Source organism: Seriola lalandi, unplaced genomic scaffold (assembly GCF_002814215.2).
Source record: "Seriola lalandi dorsalis isolate HSWRI2012SDOR001 ecotype SW California unplaced genomic scaffold, Sedor1 jcf7180002054938, whole genome shotgun sequence".
Taxonomy (NCBI): Eukaryota; Metazoa; Chordata; class Actinopteri; order Carangiformes; family Carangidae; genus Seriola; species Seriola lalandi.
The window spans coordinates 1,566-27,196 of NW_019525490.1; the positions used below are offsets into that span (position 1 = coordinate 1,566).

General features: G+C 39.3%; 3 protein-coding genes across 3 annotated transcripts; 1 reads left to right on the forward strand and 2 right to left on the reverse strand.

The window, feature by feature from the left end:
* Positions 1–1,825: 1,825 nt before the first annotated feature.
* On the forward strand, positions 1,826–5,178 carry LOC111644609 (complement component C7-like). The gene is made up of 10 exons (XM_087170242.1): positions 1,826–1,909; positions 2,012–2,178; positions 2,335–2,563; positions 2,806–2,977; positions 3,139–3,226; positions 3,720–3,852; positions 3,934–4,122; positions 4,305–4,398; positions 4,514–4,701; positions 4,789–5,178. Exons 2-10 carry the CDS (start codon positions 2,089–2,091, stop codon positions 4,971–4,973), a joined length of 1,368 nt encoding a protein of 455 aa, XP_087026368.1. The 5' UTR covers positions 1,826–1,909; positions 2,012–2,088; the 3' UTR covers positions 4,974–5,178.
* Positions 5,179–7,353: 2,175 nt separating this feature from the next.
* Positions 7,354–15,167, reverse strand: rgs7bpa (regulator of G protein signaling 7 binding protein a). The gene is made up of 6 exons (XM_023393523.2): positions 14,182–15,167; positions 12,930–13,096; positions 8,964–9,094; positions 8,405–8,549; positions 7,618–7,688; positions 7,354–7,445 (listed from the first exon to the last, which is right to left on the reverse strand). The coding sequence occupies exons 1-6, from the start codon at positions 14,329–14,331 to the stop codon at positions 7,354–7,356; spliced, it is 756 nt and encodes a 251-aa protein (XP_023249291.1). The 5' UTR covers positions 14,332–15,167.
* A 1,051-nt stretch (positions 15,168–16,218) lies between these two features.
* Positions 16,219–25,299, reverse strand: rnf180a (ring finger protein 180a). Its single transcript, XM_023393529.2, has 4 exons — positions 24,010–25,299; positions 20,016–20,253; positions 18,842–18,967; positions 16,219–17,898 (listed from the first exon to the last, which is right to left on the reverse strand). The coding sequence occupies exons 1-4, from the start codon at positions 25,063–25,065 to the stop codon at positions 17,693–17,695; spliced, it is 1,626 nt and encodes a 541-aa protein (XP_023249297.1). The 5' UTR covers positions 25,066–25,299; the 3' UTR covers positions 16,219–17,692.
* Between the last annotated feature and the right edge of the window lie 332 nt (positions 25,300–25,631).

The following is a 25,631-nucleotide window of genomic DNA, read 5'->3' on the forward strand; positions in this document are numbered from 1 at the left end:
TCTGGCGTCAAAAATGTTATAAAATCATTATCATATATTAAGTCATTAAATATGTAATTAAGATATCATAGTGTAATAAGGAATCAAAAACTTCATAAACACGTCATACCATATTAAGTCATCAAAAATGTCATTAAACCATCACAGTAGGGTATGGTGTCACAAATGTCAAAAAAATGTCATTGTATAGTAAGGCATCAAAGATGTCATAAAAACATCATAGTATATTAAGTCACTAAATATGTCATTAAGATATCATACTTATAGGAAGTCATTAAAAATGTACTAAAGACGTCATAATATAGTAAAAATGTCATAAATATGTCATTAAGATACAGTATCATAGTTATAGGAAGTTATTGAAAATTTTACAAAAACATTATAGTATCAAAAATGTAAGGTATCAAATAGTAAGGTGTCATATGCACAGTAAGGTATCAAAAATGTCATGAAAACGCCATAGTAAGGTGTCAAAAATGTCATAAAAAGATCAGAGTATATTAAGTCATTAAATATGTCATTAAGATATATCATAGTATAAATAAGCATCAAATGCCAGAAAAACATCACAGTTAAAGTAAGTCATCAAAAATGTCATCAAAACGACATGGTATAATAAGACATCAAAAATGTCATCAAAACGTCATAGTAAGTATCAAAAATGTAAGGTATCAAATAGTAAGGTGTCATAGGCATGGTAAGGTATCAAAAATGCCATAAAAACGTCACTTCATAATAAGGCTTCAAAAATGTCATAAAAATGTCATAGTATATTAAAGCATAAAAAATCATAATATAGTAAGTCATACAAAGTCATAGTATAGTAAGTTATAAAAAGTGATAGTATTGTTAGGTGTAAAAGTCATTGTATAATAAGCATAAAAACGTCATAGCGTAGTAAGGCATTAAAAAGTCATAGTATTGTAAGGCATAAAAACGTCATAGTATAGTAAGGCATAAAAACGTCATAGTATAGTAAGGCATAAAAAAGAAGAATTGCCAATTAACCTAATGTGCATGTCTTTGGACTGTGTTAGGAAGTCATAATTCCCAGAGAGAACCCACACAGGCACAGGGAGAGTATGCAAACTCCCAAACCCGTGAAGTCATAGGCATGATTTTTCTCCAAACATATTGTGCATTCGTTTGCTCAAATATTGCTAGGGGCAATTCTGTCCTCCTAAAATATTGGTAGGGACATGACCCTACTGTCCATATGCAAACCTATGCTATTGTTTATAATGGAACATGTGGTGAACAAAGTACCTTTTAATTAATGTTCTGGTCCTTAACATCAAGCCATTCTTTCTCCCTATTCCATATCTCTTCTAATGGTTTTGTCTAATGTCTTTCCTAGTAATATACTGCATAAAATAGTGTGTTTCTCACCATTTACCAATTGCAATAAACATGGAATCATTTGGAAATGAATATCAATATATTTTCTTATATATTTAGGAAAGAAAATGCATCATATTTCAGAAAATATATTCTGGATCATTTTTTTAATGCAATATGGCGCCACTTTTTTCACACTTTCTATGAATTTTCAAATCAACACTGGATCTTTTTTATTGGATTTTTTATAATGTTCAGTATGTCAGTGAAACTGTAGCTACTGTAGTTGGAGGCAACTGTACTGTATTAAAATAATTAGTAGTAGTAGTTTTCTAATGTCAAACCAAACCTCAGCTTGATATAAATTACTTCTCCATCCATAAAGCATTGCCTCAATCCTGCTGTTCATTTCTGCATCTAACTTTTGTTTTACATTTTTCTTTCCTTTGTTTTCAAGAGTCTGTGAGCACTGCATATCACGAATGTGATAAAAGTGTACGTTGGTATTTATTTATCCCCGTCCGAAAAAACGATTGCAAAAGTGGGAATAGCCATACATCTACAACTAGAGGTAAAATTTGATGTTAATTCTACAAACATACTAGAGCTTTTAAAAGCTCTTGAAATTCTGGATCTTTGACCTTGATTATCTCTGCTTACCTTTTTAAAATAGGTGATTCAAGACACAATGAAAAGCCGAATGTGCGAGTGGAGGGAGGAGACCCCCAATATGGCATACCACTGGAAGCAATGCGGCCCTATGATCAAAACAGGAACCAGGAACTGTACTCAAACTGGGCTGACTCTATCAGGTCATTTCCAAAGGTCACAAAAAAAAAGGTAAAGGAAAGTAAAATAAGCTCTTTGAACTTAAGAACCTTGAACATAATGTTAGATTTACTTTATGTGCATTTTAGTATATCATCCTAAAAAATTATACAACCTTTCGATCTCTCTTCAGTTTGACTCTCTCACCCCAACTCTTGTTTTCGGCAGCTGCGGCCACTGTCAGAGCTGGTGAAGGAAGTTCAGTGTGCTGGGGTAAAGAGGCTCTACCTTCGCAGAGCCATAGAGCAGTATCTTGCTGAGAGCGACCCCTGCCACTGCCGTCCCTGCAGCAACAATGGCCTGGCTTTCATGGATGGAAATGAATGCAAATGCATCTGTAAACCTGGCACAGAAGGACTGGCCTGTGAGAGGGGAACTGAAGACGAGGGTCAGCCAGGTGGGTGGTGCATATCAGACAGATTCTTCACTACTGCAGCCAGTTTGATCTCAGTGAATATGGTCTGATATGTTTAAAAGAATTATCTGACAGTTCGGGAAATATAGTATATAGTATATAATAAGTATATAATAAACTGTCTCCATGATGTGCCCTTAAGTCACTTGTCTCACTCTTGATTGAATAATGATATGATTCTTAAGATCTTACGATCTTAACCTTGTTTATTTCATAAATCTAAGGAGTGATCCATGGTAGTTGGTCGTGCTGGTCTGCCTGGTCATTGTGCTCTGGGGGTCGAAGGTCACGAAGTCGTTCCTGCTCTAATCCCATTCCTCAGAATGGAGGACAAGCCTGTATTGGAGAACCCACTGAAACGTCTGAATGTGAAGACCAAGATCTGCAACACTTAAAGTCAGAGCGAGTTGAAATGTTATTATGTAGTATGAATTTTGTAACATCAGTGTAACAGGCATCACCAGTCATTGCAATTGAATTCAACAAGAGGAAGTTTCACACTGATTTTTGTCAATACGCAGTTATATAACATCCTGTTTTTAACAACTTTTCTTCAGAACCATGGAGCCTCAGTGCTTTGATCGAACTCTCCCAGCAAGACAGAATTGTGGAACCCCGCCTGCTCTCATCAATGGCTACATCCTGGTAAAGATGAGGCCAAACTTGAGTTTACCGTACATTGTGAAACAAACTTTTAATATGTTCATAATCACACTAAATGCAACTTTTCTGGTATTCAATATTACCCAGAAGGCAGTACACAGTAGAGTGTAATTCATAATGTAATTTAATTACTTTTAATACACAGAAATTAAGTCATTTCGTGAACCTAACAATCTAGTCTCCAAACCACATTTGAGACCTAACATGGAAAAACAGGCACCATTGTAGGAGATGTTTTAGTGTGGGTTCCATGGAGGATTTATATTTACATTCAGATATTTAAAAGGATATTTTTACATAATAAGGCTATGAAATTAAATAATTAAGGTGTCTACTTTAAAGTGAAATGAACCTGGTTAAGTGACAGGGTCACATTTGATATTTATATTTTAGTATCTTAATTTTGAATGATTTTTACACAAACTTTCAGAACTAATTATGATGAACTGAACCACATTTTTACCATGTTCCAAAGGACCCTAAGGACATTTACCTTGTGGGTAGTAGGATTCAGTACACCTGCACTGAAGGTTACCATTTTGTTGGTCTCAACACCTTGGAATGCACTGCTGGTCAAACCTGGTCTTCCAGACCTGGACTGTGTGTGGGTGAGTGCCCATAACCAAAGTTTAACATTCACCACATTGAATGTAACACATAACCCTGTTAAACTCCAACTTTTGTCACAGTTTCAAGGTGCAGGATCGAGTCCCTCGCTAATGATGTCATAGCCTCTCCATTAAAGCAGGCCTATAGCATAGGGGAGACAGTCACCTTGTCCTGTCCAGAGGGTAGACAGCTACAAGGAGAAGCAACAACTATTTGTGACTCCAGTCTGAATTTTTCACCAAACCCAGCAGACGTTAAATGCAGCCCAGGTAAGTGTTACCCAGGTAAAGGTTTATATAATAGACAAGGGACTGCCGAGTAACAAGATTTGAGTGCAGTATATTCATTTATACTAAGACTTTATTGTTCTATATACACTATATTTTTATTTTGCATTCATGGATATTGGTCAGTCAGCAATGTGGAACAATGATTTCTTTGTATTCCACAGTCAGCATACAACAAGAACATATTCCTACCCAATGTAAACTGTGGGAGAAGGCTTCCAGAGGAAAATGTGTTTGCAAAATGCCCTTTGAGTGCGGGTATGTTTATTAAGCTTCAATTTTGACGTGAATTTTTGCAAATTGATCTGATTTATCAGATTTTCTTGCTGTTGTTGTCATATTTATATAAAGATAATGTTGTTTTTGTCACCAGTTCTTCTTTGGAGTTGTGTGCCACTGCTGCTGAGGGTAGCAGAAAAACATCCCTTCTGACTGTGTGCAAAGTGCACGCACTGCAGTGTGTGGGAAAGCAATTCACGGCAGCCGAAGACAGCAACTGCAACTGGCCACAGCGCAACACGGCAGGCTGCACCAACTGTCACATGTGGGAGACCTGTGACGGTAGGGACGTCCAAGGTTACATACAATCCATACTCATGTGCAGTATTGTGGTCATTCATTTCCTATTTCTTTACACCATTCTTACAGATCAAACCGATGAGTGCCGCTGCAAGGACTCTGCACTTTGCTTGACCCCAGGATTTAATGTGTGTGTCCGTATTGGGGAGGATGCAACTGCGGCCACTCAGACCATGAGTGAGTGTGAAGCAGGATTACGTCGATGTAAAGGAGAAAAGGTGTCAGTTGTCAGTATCCAGCCCTGCACTTCCTAAGGATGCAGGATGTGGGCTGAGCTTATGACCACTAATTTTCATCTTCCTTTACACATGCATCATCAGTTATATTTTTTGACTGAATTAATTTTTTTTCAAGTATAACTACTTAAATCACTGTAATGTCACGCTATTATGCATGTATGAAACAAAATGTAACAGTATCAACACAACAAAAAAATAGTAAAGTAATAGTAAAGCTCAATTCCTTCTCATGGTTGTACTTTTTTGTCAAATGCAGTATATTGAGAACTAGAGAATGGCCCAGAAAACATAATTATGGATGTACTATCATTATAGACTCAGCAGTGTTATAAAACACCTTAATTTCTTAAAATGTTATATACCATTCGAGTTGCATGCACAAAAGACTGCAAAAAGTAGGTCTTGGTTTTGAGGAAAATAGTTTTGTAATGTCTCTTGAGATAATGTTTGAATATATGTGTTCTGTACTGAGATGGACTATTTCAGAAGATCTCCTCTGCTTACTAAACGAGACAGCTCTCGCCAAGCAAAGCCCTGCTGACAGTCTATTCCTGCCTCTGGCTCGCTGCCCTCTCACGGTGCGAGTACGTGTGTGTGCATGTGTGCTTGAACTTGCCTGTTAGAATGTGTGAATACACCAGCTATTTAATGTCTCCCCATCACACCAAAATGCTTTGTGCGGCAGATGTGCAGTTGCACCATGTTGCACACAAAGACTGGTGGGTGAGAGGTAGGTATGTACAGGCAGGCTGTCAGCCCCAGAGGGTGGACAAAACAGAGGGAAAAAACATCATTGGTAATATGTTTGGCCACCAAAAGATGCCAAAACAGCTTCATTGCACCTTATATCACACTCTATTGAAGGGATTCACGCCGCTCCTCTCTCCTTTGGTGTTTTGATGATGGTGGCGTAAGGTTGGCCCATAATCTACCAGGGGGTGTTCAGTTGGGTTGAGATCTACTGACTGAGGAGACCATAGCATACTGTATGCTTCAGACCATTTTTCATACTCATCAAACCATTCAGTGACCTCTTGCAAACTGTATGGAAGCATTCAGGTTAAAAGCTTTAGAAATATAGACAAATGATTACTAAAGTAGTTTTAACATATATAACTATATTTATATCCATCTATCTATCTTCAATACTGATTATGATGTTTGGGGCTGTGGGGGGCTTATGCCTATCCCAGCTAGGCTGAATTTTTTAATTCACCTAACCTGTATGTGTAAATTATAATAAGTAGAGTACATTTACAATTTGGAGGTTATTGAGGATTTACAAAGGAAACCATGTCAAACAATTTCTTGCAGAGCCAAAACACCAATATGGGTCAGACAAGTTTGTCTTATGGTAGTTTGTCTCCACCCAGTGGACATTTTAGGAGCTTACATGTAAAAAAAAAAATCAAAGAGACACATCGATTAGTTTCAATAACAAAAGTTTTATTAACAATGTAAAATGACCTATATCAGCTTTGACTACTGTACCTTCACCGTGCCCTAAACATTGATCACTATCATTACTAAGCAAGACCCATGCTGCCTGCCCTCTATCTGCACTGATTGCCTCAGACAGAGGGAGACCCTCCCTGCTCATACCAACCGACAGATTCTTTGCTAACGAACTCCAACTTTTAAAATAATTCAGAGAGCATTGCGTAAAGAGTATGTGTATATACAAGTCTAATGTTTCAATTTATAGATAGATATTGTGTGCAAAGAAGTTTTCTTTTTGAGTATTGTATCATATATTCCATTTCGAAGCTGGAAAGTTAAAGTTGGGTACAGGTTCTTGGTTTATGGAAGACTAAATTAAGTACATTGAGAAGAAAAAACAGCAAGAAACAGAAAACAGAGACTGTAATACACAACAAACTTACTCTGCACAAACTTGTCATCTCAGCTTAGACTGACGAAGGTATAGCTTTGTCTTTGCAAGTGCCATCCTCAAATATTCAGATGGCGTCTATTTATAAGTTATCACATTATTTCTGACAAAAACTGACAATTATATTCCCTTTTTTTAAACATGAATCCTCACTTCATTCACTCAGGTTTGTGGAAGTGATTGAACATTGACATTATTTCAAATGACCTCTCATTCTCTTTTACATTGGACAAGCAGATATCTGACTTCATTTACCAAAACAAGGGAAAATCTGTTGCAAAATATCTTAAAATATATGTTCATGACTTTTGTTTTCATTACATTGCAGTTACAATTCTTCTTTGTATTACAAAATAAAATTATAAAATGGGCAGCCGTTAAAAAAAAGAGAAAGAGACAATTTATTTGAAAATGGCAGTAATAGATTGGTGGGAGACACAAGTGGTGAAGGACAGTGGGTAATGGTGTCTTTGTTGCGGCCTCCTACCCACGAAGGCGGGGCCCTTAGCTGGTTACCAGGCAACAGAGCCCAAAGAACCGCCTCTTCCTCTGTCGGACCAGTGGGTAGGGAGTCAGGTTCAGCAAACTGCTGTCATCTGGGCACAAGAACACACAGACACCATTGCCAAGTCAGGCATTTTTGCTAGTTTTAGCTGTGAAACAGTGTTTTTTCAAGCTATTTTGACTATAAAAAATCTGTCTGTGATCTATAGGGTTGAGGTGTGTGTGGAGGATGAAGGTAAATAAAGTATTTGCCTTATATCTTACCTTGGTTCTTCAATGGTAAAGGCATTGTCTCCCTGAGTTTACTGAGAAGGTTCTTCATCTCCCGCATATCTCTGCAATAACACAAATAAGGCCTTTTTTGTAGTTTTCCTACAGCATCTATAACATTGCACTATTGACACACACATAAACACAAACTTAGAGACAGACAAACTACACTGTAGCATCATAAGTAAAAACTAGTTTATATATAATTTTTTTTTATAAATATAAAATGTTCCACACAATTATGAAAAACAACCACAAACACTACATTACATTGCATTATATTACATTGTTGTCTGCTCTTGTGTCTGATTTGTGTTTATAGAATGTCCTATAAAAATAAATATTCAGAATTAGAATCAGAATTTTATAATTCTAATGCAAAAACTCTTATGCAATTATATCTCCATAAAAAAAATCCATCTGTAAATGTATCAACTGCTACAACTATTTATCAACTATTACCTTATTGATGATGTTGAAAGGGCAAAGATGTTTTAATGTATATTTATATTTTAAATGAAGCTGATAATGTTGAAAATGTAAATAACAGAATGAATGGTATAATACAACATGTTAATGTGTTAATAATGTGATCTTTTCAATCCTGCAAAGTGTCATTATAATGTTACAAAAATTTAAGAACTTCCTAACACATGTGCTTTGACTGACAAAGACATGTATATTTCATCACACCATAATAAATAAACACAAACAACACAACAATTACTCACACATGAAAGGACACAACACACACTGCAATGCATTTTTTTTGTCCACTTACTTTTCTATGTTTTCTATGTCAGTGGCCACCAGCCAGCAGAGCTGAGGACAGTCAGTGGGGGAGGAAGAGGTGTCCTCCAGGATGGGGATGTCTGAGCTCTCCTCGGTCTTAGTGTCGACCCCGGGAGGGCCACAGGAATCCTTACCTAAAGCGCAGAGAGAGTAGCTAATCTTGTGTCACCACAACATCCATCAAAACATAAAGAAAAGGAGGGGGAAAAAAACAAAACAAGAGCTGGCCTAATACTATCCATCAGATCACATGATCATTGTAAACTTCATTAAATGTACAAAGTAGGCTACTGGTTTGTATTTGCACACATATATTCAGGATTGTTGATTAGGCTGCTTGTGATGACATTCATCCGTTAAAACGTTTGTGATTGTTTGGTTGTTTATTTTACACCAATTAAAATCAAAAAGTAAAAAACAAAGTATGCGGTGTATAAATCAGCACACTTGCATATGCTCACAACCAAACACACGCTGATACATGCACAAACTCTATAGGGAAGCTAGTTTAAAGCAATAGTTCCAATGAGGCGTCTTCATGTAATAACCTTTCCTGTGGAGCTGCAGGGAGCCCAGCAAGCAGACAGATTTGAGCATCTCGGTGATGTACATCTCCAGACAGCACTGCAGCTGGATGAAGAGCCTACAGATCTCAGGGTGGATCTCCCCATCCTCTGGCCTGAAATGACACATAGTGGGAACACAGCGAGGTTATTGGAACTAGATGAACTCTGGATGCAATGACCAACTTCCTGACTCAAGATTAAAATGACAAAATCTGGAAATGGTTCAGTTTTTAGTTAGCAGCAAACAACTTTCTATTTACTATTAACACGTTTTCTATGTAAAGGTATAGTGGAGTGATGGTGTACACAGGATAACTTCATTCAGTTGTGCTTTTTCCTGTGAGTTTAGTGGCCGCTTTCACTGGGCTTCGTAACACTTTGCTGACTGAGACTGTGAGGAGGGGGTTGTAGACAAACAGAGGCCGCAAGTGTCCCCGAAGAAGCATTTGTTTTGGTCTGTATTTCAGAAAGATATTGTTTCTCTTCCATATGTTATGTCATACTGGAACCACTATGTTCATTATATCAATTGGAAGAAGGTCTGGATGATTCCTCATAACTACTTGATTGTAAATAAGGTGAAAGAGGTTTCTTTTATGGCATTGTTTGTACACACAAAAATTCTGGAGAGCCTTCAGTAGATTTGTCATTGTCATTGTCATTTATGGAAAATGTGGTGCTTTGTTTCTTTAGAAACCAAAAAAAGAATGATGAATACATTTTTATAATAAATGTATTAATCTTATTAAAATGTTGTATCCATAAATGTGGATTCAGTAATAAAAAAAATAATTTACATGTTTTTGTTGAAGATGTGGAACAATATATTGAATCAATATCTATATCCAATTAAAAAAAAAAGGCTTGCAAAACTTTGGACATATGTACCTTTATGTATTTTTGTATAATCCCACAATTAATTCCCCTGGTTGCTTTGTATGTTGCATGCTCTTTTGTATACTCTGACTGTTTGTTTGATTGTATACACTGAATGTATACTTTGTTCTTGCTTCTCTACAATAAATAATAATAATTTTGTTTTGGTCTGAGATGCTGGTGGTCTAGTGCGACATCTAGTGGCAGTGAGGATCGTTTACAGAACCTTTGATTGATGACATGATTTTGTCTTGTCTAGAGCGGTTATTGTGGTTTGAGTTGCCAAAGCTTGAGTGCAGCATGTGTTTGAGGAATATGATCACTTACATGTGTAAATAAGATTGCCAGAGAATTTTCAGCATGCACATCGTCTATGTCACAACATAAACAGCCAACCACAAAGGTCACTAAGATGTTTTTACTTTAAATTATCTTTACAAATAAGAAGAATAGCTATGGTCATACTGACAGTTTTGTCCACTTGTGTTTACATGAATATGATCAATAACCTGAATAACGATTACAAATCCTTAATAGTATTAGCTATGTAGAAGGTGTTGTAAATTCAAATATATAGAAAAAAGGTTGTCTAAACTTTACTGAATGAATGAGAGATAAGCTGTGCATTAAAGTTTGCATTAATGATGAGTAAATAAGAGTGATCTTCTTCTTCATACTTGTTTCTGTTACTTTATATCGAGAGCTGATAAGGTCAGCCACTGCATTACTCTTGATTATGTTATTGTACGAGCAGTGTGTTCATATTTTTAGTTTGTTTAACTGTCTGAGAATATATAAATAAAATGCACTGAGGTAGATCAAAGGTAGATTTCTTTTATTTACCCAGAGCCGATCGCTAGCTTTTATGAGACACCACAGTAGCTTCACAACCACATAAATCTGGTGTTCAAGGGGGAAACTACAGCAGGTGATATTCAGTGGGTGTGATATCGCATGGGAAAGTGACAGCAATGAAAGGTGTGAAACTTGCACCTGGTACAAATATTTCGCGCACAAATCATGCTGTTGTGCTCTCCCCTCTTCCAACAGCAAGCTTCTCCTTCCCATCCTTGTTTTGTCACAGTGCTGCCTTCTACAGTACTGTTGCTAAAGCACAGCTGTCATCAATGCTATCCTGCTTATCAGCTTTCCTCTAGCACATTGGCAAGGCCCTGCATCACTCAAACCATTCAGACACACGGGGTTTATTTGATTAAAAGGGAATGATCTGTTCTGTCTAATTCAAGCTCTGTGTCTCTAGTAGTGGAGACAGACATGGAAATGGCCTGTACAGCTTTTAGAGAGGGAGGTTTAGACTGTGTGCTTGTGATGATTATGACAGTGATGTTGATGCTGATATCAGTAGGAACTTAGAGTTCTCACTAAAGCTGCTGCACCATCTCTATTACTCTAGCAGCAGCAGCAGCAGAAAATTCAAGCACAGGGCCATAATGGATAGTACTCATTGTCTTGAAGGGACAGGTATAAGTACATCTAGTTGTGTAATTACAAGCTATATATTGGAAAGAGAGTCATGCAGAGCATAAGGGTGCTGCACAGTAAACTGCAGTTTCTCCACAGACTTAAATAAGATGTCATTAAAGCCTTGTTATAAAAAACAACTGAGATGCTCCTGTTCAATGGATCTTGCATGATTCATGCCTCTTCATGATAGGAAACATGCAAAAGACATATTTACTTGCTAACCATATGAATGTGTCATGCACATGCAGTTCAAAGCCTCTATAGATTAAATGGAAAGATTTTGTCATGCATGTAACAGACAGTGAAGGACATGCATTCTTAAATCACTGTACAATATAGCAAGTGAATTAATTATTGAGGCAGGAAATAGGTTACAGAGCAGAGCAGAGTACAGCCTAATACATTTTAAATTCATCTTTATAAAAGTGACTAGTGAGGGAACATTAAATGATTTCACAGGTCTCCAGCAAATAGTTTAAATATGCCATTTATAATGAGGAATATGGGCTATAGCTAGAGTAAACCTGAGGCTGTTATTGTTCCAACAGTGCCAGGGCTTTGGCACGCAGCTAGCACTGCAGACATCCTCCAAATCTCTCTCACCACTGGCTTCAGTCTGTCCGATTGTTATTTAAGTAAGTTTGAGGGTGCCAAGTCAGCTGGCATCTTAGCCTCACTGAGGACCTTCAAATCCCAAGCCTCACTTTGCCCATCCTTCAAACTGGCACCAATGTAGAGGAGATGTTGCGTTCAAAGGAGAACACACTTGGATGTGACAAGTCAACGACATTGTTGTTTTCCCCCATATATTTAACCAAAAACAGAAGTCTTAAACAAACCACTTGTAATCAATTTCAGCATGAAAATCTTCTCTGATTTAGCAAAACTTCCAAACTAATCACTTCGCATCGACTCTTTCATCATGGAATATTTTCCTATTGATAAAAGAAAAATCCAAGGATTCAGATTCTTCTCAGCATTCTGCACACCAAAAAACAACAACATCCACTGTTGCTGCAGTGTTGAAGTATTCTAGTATGGAAATGTTCAAATATACACAACAGCGACACAACCCACAAAATACACACACACACACACACACACACACACACACACACACACACACACACACACACACACAGAGCAACTCTCACAATACAAGTCATTGACTCCACATTATTGATACTATTATCTCAGATATTCTTATGCATTCCACTCCCATTCCACTTTATGCATTAACGCTTTATAGGACCAGCTAATGGGAAGTGGCCAGTTAGGCCACAGTATGTTGTTGTGATTGCTTCCTTGTAAGGTTGCCCCCCGTCCTCCCCCAACCCCCGTACCCACCCCCACCACTCAGCGGTTTCACGCTAATGGAGCAGACACTTGGATGATTTCTTTGAAGTGTAGAGGAGCGGGCTTAAGTTTACATGTGCCTATAACGGGGATGCTTATGCAAATCATGCAGAGATGTACTTTGGTAAAATTAGCTCCTTTACAACTTCAGGCGCAGCAGTGTTGCAGAGCGGCCCCAGCTGGTGCGGTTTTACACTTTCAGCACCATGGACAGCGTCTGTGCCAACTCACCCCGATATCAAGGAGAGACTGTGGTGTGCCGCTCTCGCCATTTCGCAGCCTTTAGTTCGAGTCTTCAGCATTTCGGCCCGTAAGGAAGGGCAGTCGACAGTGATTTCGCCGATGGAGATGACCAGCTCACGGTACAAAGCCACAAGTGTATTGAATTCTTGGACGATCTGTGTTACAATGAGATGATAAAATCACAGAAAAAGAAGTTATTTCCTAAATAACCTAGTCATGTAAACACCATGCACACACATATATATATATATATAAATATATATAACCCTATAACAACTTTTTCTTGAATATGGTTTACATATTTGGTCATTGCAGTGGAATAGCCGTTATACTGACTTGTCAGCCAAGAAGGAAATGCTGAGCATCACTATATCCAGCATTACTATTCTTTTCTTTCTTTCTTTTTTTCTTTTTTCCCAACACTAGGGACAAATAATCTGTTTGCGCAACTGCATTGAGGTATGCCTTCAGTAGAAGTAGTATTTCAAAAATTGCAACCTTGCACATATGCGGTCACAAAAGCCCATTGATGTCTGCGAGAAACGTGTGATTAAGCAAAAACGTGAAGCATTGCCATTAAATCGCTAGTCCGCAAAGTCAGAGTGCATGGTGAATGAATTGATTTATTATTGGCGCGGAGGTGGGGGGTTGGTGGGATCCCATTATGCTAACTTTGGTTGTTTGCACAGACTCAGATCTTGAGATCTGGGCACAAATATTTCGTTCATTTTGTGCAATTTCTGCATAGCATCCTGCTATACCTACTCCTGAATGCGAACAGCGAGTCTCCATGACGTTCACTGATGTATGAAAGGGAGAAGCACATATGATCATTCCTGCCAGCATCTGTCAAAACACAGGACATCTGTGCCATAATCACGAATACCCCCCACCACCCCCCTCCCCCCATAGATAATCTTGTAATTCAAGCAATTTTGAAATCTTGCCCAAATCACCAGCAGCTTTCCACACTCCACATGCAAATCACACAGACAATCTGCAAACCGAGATGATCTGTTTGGCTTCACTGTCGACAAAGCAATGCAAATGCATATAGCTATTTTTAGGCTCCCACACCGAGTTACAATCTTTTTTTTTTTTTGCAGCTATTAACAGCTGTCGGCTGTGCATCCTGCATCCACGGGATAGCCGAGTGTCCTAGAACAAAGAAAGGTTGGGATAATAACATAACACTCCTTATCAGAGGCAACATGCAGGTATTGACGTGTCGCAAACCTACCATTCTGCAGTCGGCCACGGCGCGCTGGGCTTTGCGGGTACTCTCGGTGCTCTCCCTCCTTTGTGGGTCTCGATAAGGAGGCTTGCCGATCTGGAAGATGTTCCCGGCGGATCTGGGGCGGTTTTTGCGCCCATTCGATGCAGAACTCATGCATACACATCCACTAATAAAACAGCCCTAATACAGAACGGTTTGGTCTTATTCCCTCCCCCCCCAAAACTCCACCACTTTCTCTCTTTATGCCTTACAACCCTGCACCTTACTGTTCACCTTATTCTCTACTCCTTTACGCTCAATTCACCTTTGCCAACTACTGGCTGGGTTGAACCTCGATTATTGTTATTGCTCTGTTCACCTCTCCTCTCTACTGTGGGAGAGGGAGCGAATAATTTCCCAGACGAGCCTCAGAGCGCAAGAGAAGTACCGGATGAGCGCCTGCGACTCTTCTCCGCATTGCCTTGACTGCGACGGGGCGCAAGTCACCTTCACTCCAGCAGCACACGGTGCACAGTGAAGACTTCACACCCAACCCGGAGTCCAGCTAGCTGAGGTGTCTTCTCTGACGCACCGATGTCGGAAGGAGACGATGGCATTCACGGATATTTTCCAAATGCAACCATTTTTTATGATTGTGCGTTTCCATTAAGCACAAATAAGACGGGCGATAACGATCTTTTCTTATAGCAGCACAACCTCCTTACAGAGACGGAACAACGCTGCCAACGTCCCCGCTGACGATTTCACAGCGCGCAGCCGACACTTTAAGTCTCTGTGCCGTAGCTGAACGTTCAAAAAAAAAAAAAAAAAAAAAAAAAAAAAAAAAAAACTTAACTCCCGGTGTCGCGGTCTCAATTCCAGCTTGTGTTTCTTCGAGTGTTTCCAGCTGGTCGTGCGGGCCTGTTTCTAACCTTGGAGAGGCAGAAGAAGACGAGCAGTTGCTACAGGCCTGACGTGGCTCTGTGGCTGCGCATCCAAAGGACAGAATACTAATAGGGCCCATCAAGTCAGACCCCCGCCCTGAGCTGTGTATGAGCTCCTAAACGTCTGAAATTCGGGCTACTGACCACTTTGTCTCCACCCAGTAAAGAAGTACAATAAAATTAATTTAACTTAAGCGTTGAATACCACAGTTCAAATTGACCCAATTGGAACCGTCAACTATGGTATATTTATAATGCTTATATGCAAGAGGGGGTATTTTCCTTTCCTTGCTTCTCGCAAGCACAGGGAGGAAAATGTGGTAGATATTCTGTATACATTAAGAGTCCATTTCTGTGTATGAGTGCTCTTTTAAAATCTGCATTACTATTTCATTGTGAACTCAAAGGAATGCTTTAAAAATCCATCTATGTATGTGTTGTAGACATGCATATTACATATAACACACAGAGACACACAGCACAGAGTGGTACAGGAAAGTCAGAAAATTACAGTGTAATTTCATATGATTATGTCTCTGACTTTGGAGTTGATCTCTTAGCAGCTATGGCACTGTAACCAAACTCCTAGTTTCTTAAAAAAGCCAGTCAATTATTCTTAAATGGCTTAAAGTCCAATATTTTCATTCCATTTTAAATAAACACAATAAAACTTGGCCAAGAGTTAAATGCTACTGCCTTACTGACTTGCCTACCTAAAGTACAAACTCTGGGGCATTGTACATCTCATCATTGAAACTCCAGGAGTCCAGTCCTTATCCAGAACCTGTCCTTTCCATATAGTAAATCCAAATAGTATATTAGGAGTGCTTTATGTCCTGCACAAGCTCTGCTCTATAGCTCTGGGTGCTTCCCAACCACAGGGGAGATATTGTATGTCCCAGGTGCCAGTTTAATAGGCAGAGGTCATTCCACCATGGGCAACATATCTAACTCGTTAGCTCACATGACTAAACACACAGCAACACATTATATACCACATTTGAACACAGGAAAGAAATGTTAATTATAGAAATTAAAAATATAATCAATAACTGATTATTATATTTTTTATTAATTTACCAATCATTTGATAATACCCACTTAAAATGATAAATATTTTACCACAGGTTCATCATATCAATAAATATTCAGAATATGTAAAAAAAAAAAAAAAAAAAGGGAAATTATTAGCATATTTTATTCCAAAGTGTATAAAGATTGTTTTCATTTATAATAACTTTATCGTCATTATCAACTAATGGGCTATAGATGACTTGTTATACTAAACTGGGAACAACATATGCATTATTTTGACTATAACATATGCTTTCATATACCTGAAATGGAAATCACTTGTAATTTACAAATTCATTTTAAAGCTACATACTTGTATGTATGTGTTTCTATGTAAACTATTACATTTATCTTCTATAAAACACGGTGACTTAGTCAAACCAAACATGAATTTCCTCCAGGAGGTGCTTAGGAACAAAGAAAACACAAAATTAATTTTCACTGGAAAAAAGACATTCCATATAGTATACAGTAACTCAAGAGTCAATAAAAAGGTTTTAGTTGCAAGGATAAAGTGTATGGTGGCAAATTGGAACACAGAGGTTCGTAAAACCATAAACAAATGATGCAAACTCATATCAAAGAGCAAATTGTTAATTTAGTTTTCTGATGTCATAGCAACATGGAAATCCACCCAAAAAGTGCTCACTCCTGTTATTCCTTTATTTTTATTTGTTTGGTTTATTATGGTTTAGATAGCACTAGTTTCTATTAAACTATGATTTACATTTCAGTATTATCATAGGAATATTCAGTAACGGTTTTACTACTGAAATGTTATATTCTAGATTTTGGGCAAAAGTATGAACAACCACTATAGAAATCTTCAAAATCTCTACTTTATTACCAGAAATCAGATTTTGAAAATGCTGTTTGAATGTTTAAAATTATTTTAGGACTCAGTATTGTTATACGTCATAGAGAATGTTTTACCATCACTTTGTACATCTCGAAATGAGGCCATGTTTTGGGTTATTAAGTATACAATTGAAGAAAAGTAAATTGGATTTTGCCATTCAAATAGTTATTTTATAAAAAATTCTCATTATTAATACATCATTGAAAGTAGTGTGAGTACGAATAGTCCAGTTGTCTGTGCTCCTAATCAAAATGTGAAGCATTAATAGATTGTAATGGGATTATGTTGATGGTAAAGTACTAGTACGTAGAAGCTGTTATATTAACTCCCATCCATACAGGAGCAGGACATGTTGTGCAACCCACATTACATCTGCATCATGTGGAGACAGAGAACAGAGAACACTGGATTCCCAAACATCCCCCTACACCATTTCCCCATTTCAATCATTTATTAATGAGAGACAACAAGCTGGCACACCGTTGTTTTCCCGCCACCACACCATCCCACCTGCTTGAAATTCACTCATTGTCTTCTCATTAAACTCTACAGCTCAGGTTCCCCCTGTATGTACTTCCCTGGCTTTTGCCTCATCTTATATTCCTCACTTTAGCCTCATCCTTGAGTGTCTTCAACCTTCCCTCATTCAGTGTTGCTGTCAAAATGAAGGGAAGAAGAGGTAGCAAAGGAAGCAGAATATGAAGAAGCCGATAACCCAGTTGACCGAGTAGATGTAGATGATGACCATGTCCATGTCAAAGCGCCAGCCTCGAGAGTCATCCTCAAAGTCCATAGCGTCCAGACGGTAGCCTCCTCCATGGGGGAACTGGCGTCTAGCAATGGGACTGGACTGCCTCTGGAAGCCTGGTTTGATTGAAACAAGTGAGACATCTCATCTGGCGGTTTTCATTAAAATGACACAAATTTCCACTGTAGTTAGTTTTCTTCTTACTGTACTGTGCTGTACCATGGATTCCAATATTGACAACATTTTCACAGTGAAAAAATGGCAGGCTGCTTTTAAGGACACCAAGGGCATGTGCTCAGTAACATTTCTGGGAATTTGGGCTTGTTAATGACATGAAGGGGAGTTACACATTTGTTTTTTGTTTGTTCAAGGCTGTTTCTGATGCTTTTTTCAAGTAAATGTCATAAAATCAGATTGTTTTAGGCAATGAACAAAATAAATTAAAATTTTGTTTTCTCCACTGGAATTGCATAGTTGACACTGTAGAAAAGGCTGTGAAACAACATGCATATCCTTATGTAGGAAGACAACAGCTACAGAAACTATTATTGAAAAGTTTTATGAATACATAAAATGTGAAACTTTTTGATTTATTTTCATTTGGTTGCTGGCCAGTCAAACATGTATTAGGTGGGTGCAAATCTGCTGAGAGAACCAGGACTCATAACCTCAGCATTTTGCCAAAATGTCAAACAGAAATATTTAATTCCACTACTGCAGCATAATCAACTTTTCAACTGTCCATCTGTATGTTCACTATGTTTCAGATAACTAGTATTTTGCCAAAGTATGGCTATATATAGTTCCCCCATGTCGTGGTACTGCCTCCCTCAAAGCTGTGAACCTTAAGTTGAATACAATGAGCCACTTATTTTTTGAAGTATTTGGAGTAAATGATACTACAAGATTTTGGATCTTCTATTTCATCAATTAATAGTACAATATCTGTGGTTGTACATAGGTAAGATACTAATTTTGGGAGATGGTAGATCACTGCTTAATCTTGTTAACTAATCCCCAGCAGAGAGTTTCCCTGTATGGGGGAATCAAAAAACTTGCCTCCAAAGATACGGAAGAGTTTTCTGCAGCTCGGGAGAGGCCACTTTGCACAACTTGCTTTCTGAAAATTCTGTTTCCGGGAAAGGTATTCCTTTGGGAAGAATGTTCTTGCTGTTTGGTTCAGCTCTGTAAGAAAGACAAAGAGACAAACATAATATTATCAAAAGGGAACATCTTATTCACACCTCTGCTTCTTGATAGCCTGGATAGATAATGTTTGATTTATTCAATATATTAAAAAAAAAAAAACCAAAGCAGCAGACGCAGCATTAGTACTAGACTCCCTCATTTTCTCCTCGTTCTGTTTCAGTGTGACCTTGGCTTTGGTAATCAACACAAGAATCTAATCTACAATCCGTGCCACCTAATCACTAACAAGGGTCCTTAGTGCGTCTGCAGTCCTCATAACCATGGCCACTCTGCCTTTTCATGGCCACAGCAGTGTCCCTGCCGCTCACTTTCTCCTACATGCATCTAGAAGTAGGCCAACGCGAATCAGAGAACCTCATTACTTATTCATGGATTTGTCCAAATCAGACTACGTCCTATGTAATCAGTGTGCAGTGATTATGAGGTTACATAAAATATGAATATCAGTATATAGCATAGAGGTGCAAAAGCTCATTATTACAGTATACTGTGTAACATTGTTGTGTGAAGGCATTACAAACAGCATTAGGGTTTCATTTTCATCTGTTCTTATCATATCGCAATGCATTTTCCAGGGATAGTTCTTCTTATTTCTGTCAGAAAGCAGTAAATAAAAGTGTTCAGGTTGTGTTTGATTTTTGTCTTCACTGTCTGGGTGACTCATCTGGTCAGAGCTGAACTAAAGGTCTACCCTGCTCCCTATGGGACATCTGCAGCTGGGCCCTCTGAACACTCTGCAGCTTAGATCTCATCTGTGTAACAACCAACACACATAAGAATACACGTATAACTGCAAATATACATGTAATTCTGTGTGTTAACCATCATTGCATTTATATTAATGCGCTGTTACTGAGTCATGATGCTATTTTAAAATACACTTTTACTGGCAAATTTTTAAAATGCGTTTTATCTACCTCATATTATTGAATGTAGAACACTGAGCAGAGTCATAAGTAGAGATGTGACAAGTATTTCAAATCATGTGTTTAGTACAGCAAGTGCTTTTTGCCCATTAGCTCACCCTTCTGGAAGAAGACATGTGTGATGATTGTTCTGCAGAGGGGGCAGGGGGTGTTGGTGGGGCTGTTCTTAGCCAGCGTCCTCAGACAGGGTTCACAGAAGATGTGGTTGCAGGGGTGGCACATGTAAGGGCTGAAGTACACATCCAAACACACGGCGCAGATGTAACCTTCCCTGTCCCCGGCGCTCACGTCCTCATCATCCTCACTGCTGCTGCTGGATGGGTTCCCTGTTGAACTCTGAGTGTGGAGGAAAGGCAGAGGGAGGAAAGAGAGTTTTAAACAATGAAAGATCAAACGGATTGTCGAAGGTTGTTAGATATACAGTATCAGCACCCTTGTATGTTTGTATGCAAGCAAATATCTTCTTGCATGACTGCAGACCTCCTCGTCATGCACGTATATATTTATGTGCATACATTCAAACATGCGAGCAGATGTAGTTCTGATAAAGTGCTTGTTTTTTCCATGTTGTGGATCGGATTCAGGAATTTCTAATACTATTTTAAATGAATTGTGAAACCCATCTCTACATAACAGTGAGCTCTTTAGACAGATAGATTACGATCTGACCCTCATATGCGGTTTGAAGCATATATTATCACTGCAACATGTCATTGCAACAGATTGTAATAGATATATGTGAAAATGTCTTCTTTTGTGGTCCTCTTGAGATTCCATCTTTAATACACCCGATTTTGATGAGTGTAAATGTCTTTGACAAGCACCTGTCCAGCATAATAATATGTGTGAGACACAAGGGTGTCAGGTGTGAGCAGAGTGAGACGTCTATCTACATTTTCTCACATCTTACTGTACAGCATAAACATAGCAAGAGCAATCTGACCCTGAGGTTGGCCTTAATTCTAACTCCATTCACTTCACAGAAAACAGAGCAGTGGTGTATCTCAGGGTATTGTTGTTCTTGAGCAATCTATTGTAGGTTTTCCATAAGGCCCAGTATGAGTCATGCATACACAACTCTGTAAGATAAACATTAAACATTTTGTTTATGCTGCAGATGGCCAGTCCTTTGCTATTGTAATCTAGTTAACATCCTTTTATTTCATACAGCACAATACACTGCCACGCCCACTGCTCAAATCCCTCTCCTCTCCTCAGCAGTCAACTTGCCCTCCCTCCCAAGTACCTCTGCACCTAAATCCAAATCCCCAACTGTAACTCATAAGAGAGGATGTACCAAAACCGGTTTGGAGTCTGGGGCCCCTTAAGTCCCCCGAATCACCCTCAGACCTGTGTAACCTGACCCCCAGGGAATGGTGTCTGAAGCTTCATTCTTGAGAAAGCCTGGGGCTGAATCCAGAGTAATTACCACTTTCTCACCCAGGGGGAGCTCCAGGGACTTCCTCGTCGCACCAGCCCTGCCTCCCAAGGTGTGTCATTAACACAGAGTAGAGAACACAGAGCACACGGCTCCCAAGTAGTCATGAACACTGAGGTTCTCCCCTGGCAACATGCACACTAACATGGCAGCTTTGTCATGGTAAGTGTGTCCATAAATGAATACATACACCTACTCTATATCACAGAGAAGTACATGTTTAAACTAATAAATCAAAAACATCTTTTAGTATACATGGAGCAAACTTCCAATTCACTTGAAAGAATTATATTTCTTTAACTACTAAACAACTAACAACTAAAACCACATTTCTGCTTCTGTACAGCAGATATTGGAGCAGCTGGGAAAAGGTTCCAACACTCATTTCCTCTCCCTCACACAGGATGAAGCCACTTCCTGTGGGAAACTGGATGACAATAACACCCGCGCTGACCTTCGGGCTACTGCATACTGTATGCACAATGTACCGCTGCATATTGTACTCAGAAGTAGAGTTACATGACTAGCAGAGAACCTAAAACTAAAAAATCACATAGATGCAGTAATATGGACGATTTAGGAGGGGGGAGATAAATAAATATAACATTGTACTTGTTCAAACAAACTGTGAAATACACATCTGAAATCTAAACCAGGCTTTGTGACCAGAGGGTTGAAGGCTGAGAAAACATGAGAAGGTGAATTAGAAAAACTATTATTGACCTGCCAGAAGCAGTCCCAAGCGTTGCAGTGTTGCTCAGTGGTTAATAGCAGAAATGCTGTGGGTGTACTGACCTGCTCCCAACTGGGAATGAATGTAACAGTGCAAGTGCAAAGTTGGATAGAAGTGAGAAAAGACATATTCAATAAACCTTGATAATGATAAATGAGCATACAAGCTCATTCAATATCCCTTAATAAATCAAAGTTTACAGGAATAGTTAATTGGAAAAATGCACCTATTCTCTTTTCACCTTAGAGTTGGGTGAGAAAATCAATACCACTGTTTGCATTTGTGTAAAATATGGAGCTGGAGCTTGGCCACCATTAGCGTAGCTTAGCATAAAGACCGGCAGCAAGGAAACAGCTAGCCTGGGTTTCTCCAAAGTTCAAATATATGACTACAAGCAGTGTTAAAGCAGACTAATTATTATGTTGAATTTTGTTTGGTTAATAAACATACCAGACTATAACAATGACAAGCTGAAGTTGCCAAGAAGCACATAACAGCAGCACATAACTCCCAGTAAAACCATAACTTACATTACATGCTTTACATTTCTGTTTGTGTACCCATTAAAAAACAAAAAAAACAAGATATAACATGTTGATTAGTGAGCTTTAGATGTGATGATATTTTTGAACCTTGAAGAGAGCCAAGCTAGCACACAAACAAAAAACATCACTAACCACACATCTAGCTGATGCTGAACTCATCTGTGGCGGATGATGCAGTTTCATAGTGGGGGTGCTCAGAATAAGAAACTTGAGTTTCCGACATTTGGCTCTTGACCCTTAACTTACAATTGTGATAATTATGGGGCAAGTTGGGAAAAATTTAAAAACAATTCATGCGTTTTCCTCATGGTGGCATCTGTTCTCTCCCACAGTAATAATCCATCGCATAATAATAGACACAATTATATCTGCTAAAGCCAGATGGTATGTGTATTGTGCATCTACATCGTGGTTGAACATTAACACGCCAACTCCAATGAGCGAGAGAGGGGAATATCTTAACTAAAAACAATATAATCAGCAGGGGGAACCAGAATTAGAAAATGGATATTCTCAGTTTCAAAGCAACAATTCTATTCAGCTTTCTCTAATACAGCAGTTAGAATAATTTCAATCCACCAACGTGACTGCAGATCTGCAGCAGCCAATCAAAATAGAATCTGCTCTTTTGTCTGCTTGGTTTTGAAGGGCTCTCTGCCCAAGCCTCATCATGCAACTAATTCAGATGTAACCCCACTTTAAACCACACAGACAATGGCTATTGAGATGAGCTGGGTGCTGATAGGGCTGTCGAGAGTCAGAGTCTAGATGAAATGAACACACGCACAAATACTCTATCTAGCCACACACTGACATATAAAGTGCCATAAATAAAATACAGTGAAAAGTAATGCAGCGCAGCTATATTTAAATGTGATTTTTGTTTTTGTATCTATTGTACACGTACACACACACACACACACACACACACACACACACACACACACAACTGAACTGCTCGACTATAAATCTCAGGATGTCACTTGAGAAACTTTAGAATTTGCTTCATCCACTTATTCCCTAAAAGTCATGATATTACCAAAATAAAATACCCACTGTAGGTTGTCTTTTCTTTTTTACTTATTCAATGTGAACTATACTGCTAATGCAAACTGATAAAGATTGCATTTGAAAATGGAGACATGTCATTCAGCATTAGGTAATTGTCCCATGTCTCCAGGTGTTTTTCATAAGACACCTAAAAAATTCACATAGCTTCACTGTTTAATAAATGATTTGCACTGTATTATCGAATCAATTGGTAAATGGGGGGAAAAAAATTCAATAATTTAATCACCACTTCACTGGCAAAATATTTAGCAAAAGAACAGTGACTTCACTGTCAGACCGAAGGCTCTGTTCATTGTGTCATTCACCTGTCTGCTCTCCTGCAGCTGACTTTGTCTCCACCTCTCTCTTCTCCTCTGCCTCCTCCTCAGACACTTAATCCTGTTCTTCTCTCTTTTACTCATCCTCCTCTCCCCGAAAGGAACACAAGGCGGCACCACTGCCGGGGTCATGGTTTGACTCATCACCTCCATCACACCGCTGCCTTCTTCCTCGCCATCTTCCACATCTTCCTCTTCTTCTTCCTCCTCCTCTTCATCCTCCTCCTCCTCCTCCTCCTCTTCTCCTAACTCTGAGCTGGTGAGGGATGGGATGCGCGTCTGAGTATGATGGCTTTGCGATGGACGTCCAGTTGCTGCCCCTGTTCGCACCTCCATCCAGAATGGATCCAGCTCTCTGGGTGAACTAAATGGATAGCGGTCTCCTGCAGCTGTCCTGGATGAAAGTCTCTGAGGTGACAGAGGTGTGGATCTGGATTGGATAGGAGGCTGAGGGAGAGGGGAAGACATGGACCTCATTGCGGGCCGAGGGGACTGAGCATTTAAATTGGTGGTGTTGGTCCGGGAGAAGCCAATACTGTGTGGTCTAGGACATGTGTGTCCTCTCTGCAAGTTGTTTGATCCTTCTCCAACTTCCAAAGCACTGTTTAACTGGATGTCAGAATTACTGCTAGACAAACTTTCAGTGCTTCCTCTTCCCTGACTTTCCTGGGCTCCATCTCCACATGTCTCAGTTCTTCCAGTCTTTCTCTGCCTTTGTTTTCCTCTTTCCTTGCCTCCCACATGTTCCGCATATTGTCTTTCCTCATCCCTTTCTTCGTTTCCGTCTCTCCATCTTCCTCTGTTGTCCTCGCTGCAGGTCTTTCTATGGGCTTTCCTCCCTGGCAAGGCAGGTCTCACCAGATGCTCCACAGTGCTGGACCTTCCCTCTCCGGCTGGATCTGCACTCCGCAGCATAGGTCTCACAGCCTTGAAACACGGGGTGTAAGTCTCACCGTTGCTGTTTTCTTCACTGGCATCCTCAGTTCCACGACCTCCAACTCTGCTTGAGACGTTTACCCCAGAGGCTCCCACATGGGAGCTCATGACGGCGCGTTCGAGCCCCTCGGTCACCAGCAGAGCGTTTCTGATGCAGCTTCAAACAGCTAGCCCGGTCTTTTCCCTGTCATCCTTCCTTCAGTCTTGTTTCTGCTTCCCACTTCTTCTGGATGTATAGAAATAAGCTTTTTTTTTTTTTTTTTTTTTTTTTTAAGAGTTTGAGGGACTGTTCCAGGGCAGAGGAGGTGAGCAGTGTAGCTCTCTGGCCTGGCCTATCCTGCCCCTGTTAGCCCCCTGGGACATTCCACACTGTTGACAAAGACAAAGTCCCTCTGGTGAGCCCCATCACAATAGGTGCACTGTTCATGGCCTCACTATTGTCCTGTGTGACCTATAGAAAACACATTGCTATGCAACCACTGAACACACAAAAATAAGGTGAAAAAGCCAGAGCCACCTTTTTTCCCCTCATGTCCATTACCATGGTGTCAGCTTTTTTTTTCACTCTCCTGTTGATAAGCAGAGAGTGTGTACTTGTGGTTGTTTGTTTGTGTGTGTGTGTGTGTGTGTGTGTGTAGATGTCATAGAAATTTTATTCCTCAGACTCCTCCTTT

Excerpts from the sequence above, each read along its gene's own strand:
- rgs7bpa (XM_023393523.2), bottom strand. The coding sequence starts at position 14,331 with ATGAGTTCTGCATCGAATGGGCGCAAAAACCGCCCCAGATCCGCCGGG. Across the intron at positions 7,689-8,404 it reads GACATAGAAAACATAGAAAA|AGATATGCGGGAGATGAAGA; the intron begins GTAAGTGGACAA and ends GTGTTATTGCAG. Across the intron at positions 7,446-7,617 it reads TTTACCATTGAAGAACCAAG|ATGACAGCAGTTTGCTGAAC; the intron begins GTAAGATATAAG and ends TCTTGTGCCCAG.
- rnf180a (XM_023393529.2), bottom strand. The coding sequence starts at position 25,065 with ATGAGCTCCCATGTGGGAGCCTCTGGGGTAAACGTCTCAAGCAGAGTT. Across the intron at positions 20,254-24,009 it reads AGCTGCAGGAGAGCAGACAG|AGTTCAACAGGGAACCCATC; the intron begins GTGAATGACACA and ends CTCCACACTCAG. Across the intron at positions 18,968-20,015 it reads ACATGTCTTCTTCCAGAAGG|AGCTGAACCAAACAGCAAGA; the intron begins GTGAGCTAATGG and ends TCTTTCTTACAG.
- LOC111644609 (XM_087170242.1), top strand. The coding sequence starts at position 2,089 with ATGCGGCCCTATGATCAAAACAGGAACCAGGAACTGTACTCAAACTGG. Across the intron at positions 3,227-3,719 it reads TCATCAATGGCTACATCCTG|GACCCTAAGGACATTTACCT; the intron begins GTAAAGATGAGG and ends CATGTTCCAAAG. Across the intron at positions 4,399-4,513 it reads AAAATGCCCTTTGAGTGCGG|TTCTTCTTTGGAGTTGTGTG; the intron begins GTATGTTTATTA and ends TTTTGTCACCAG.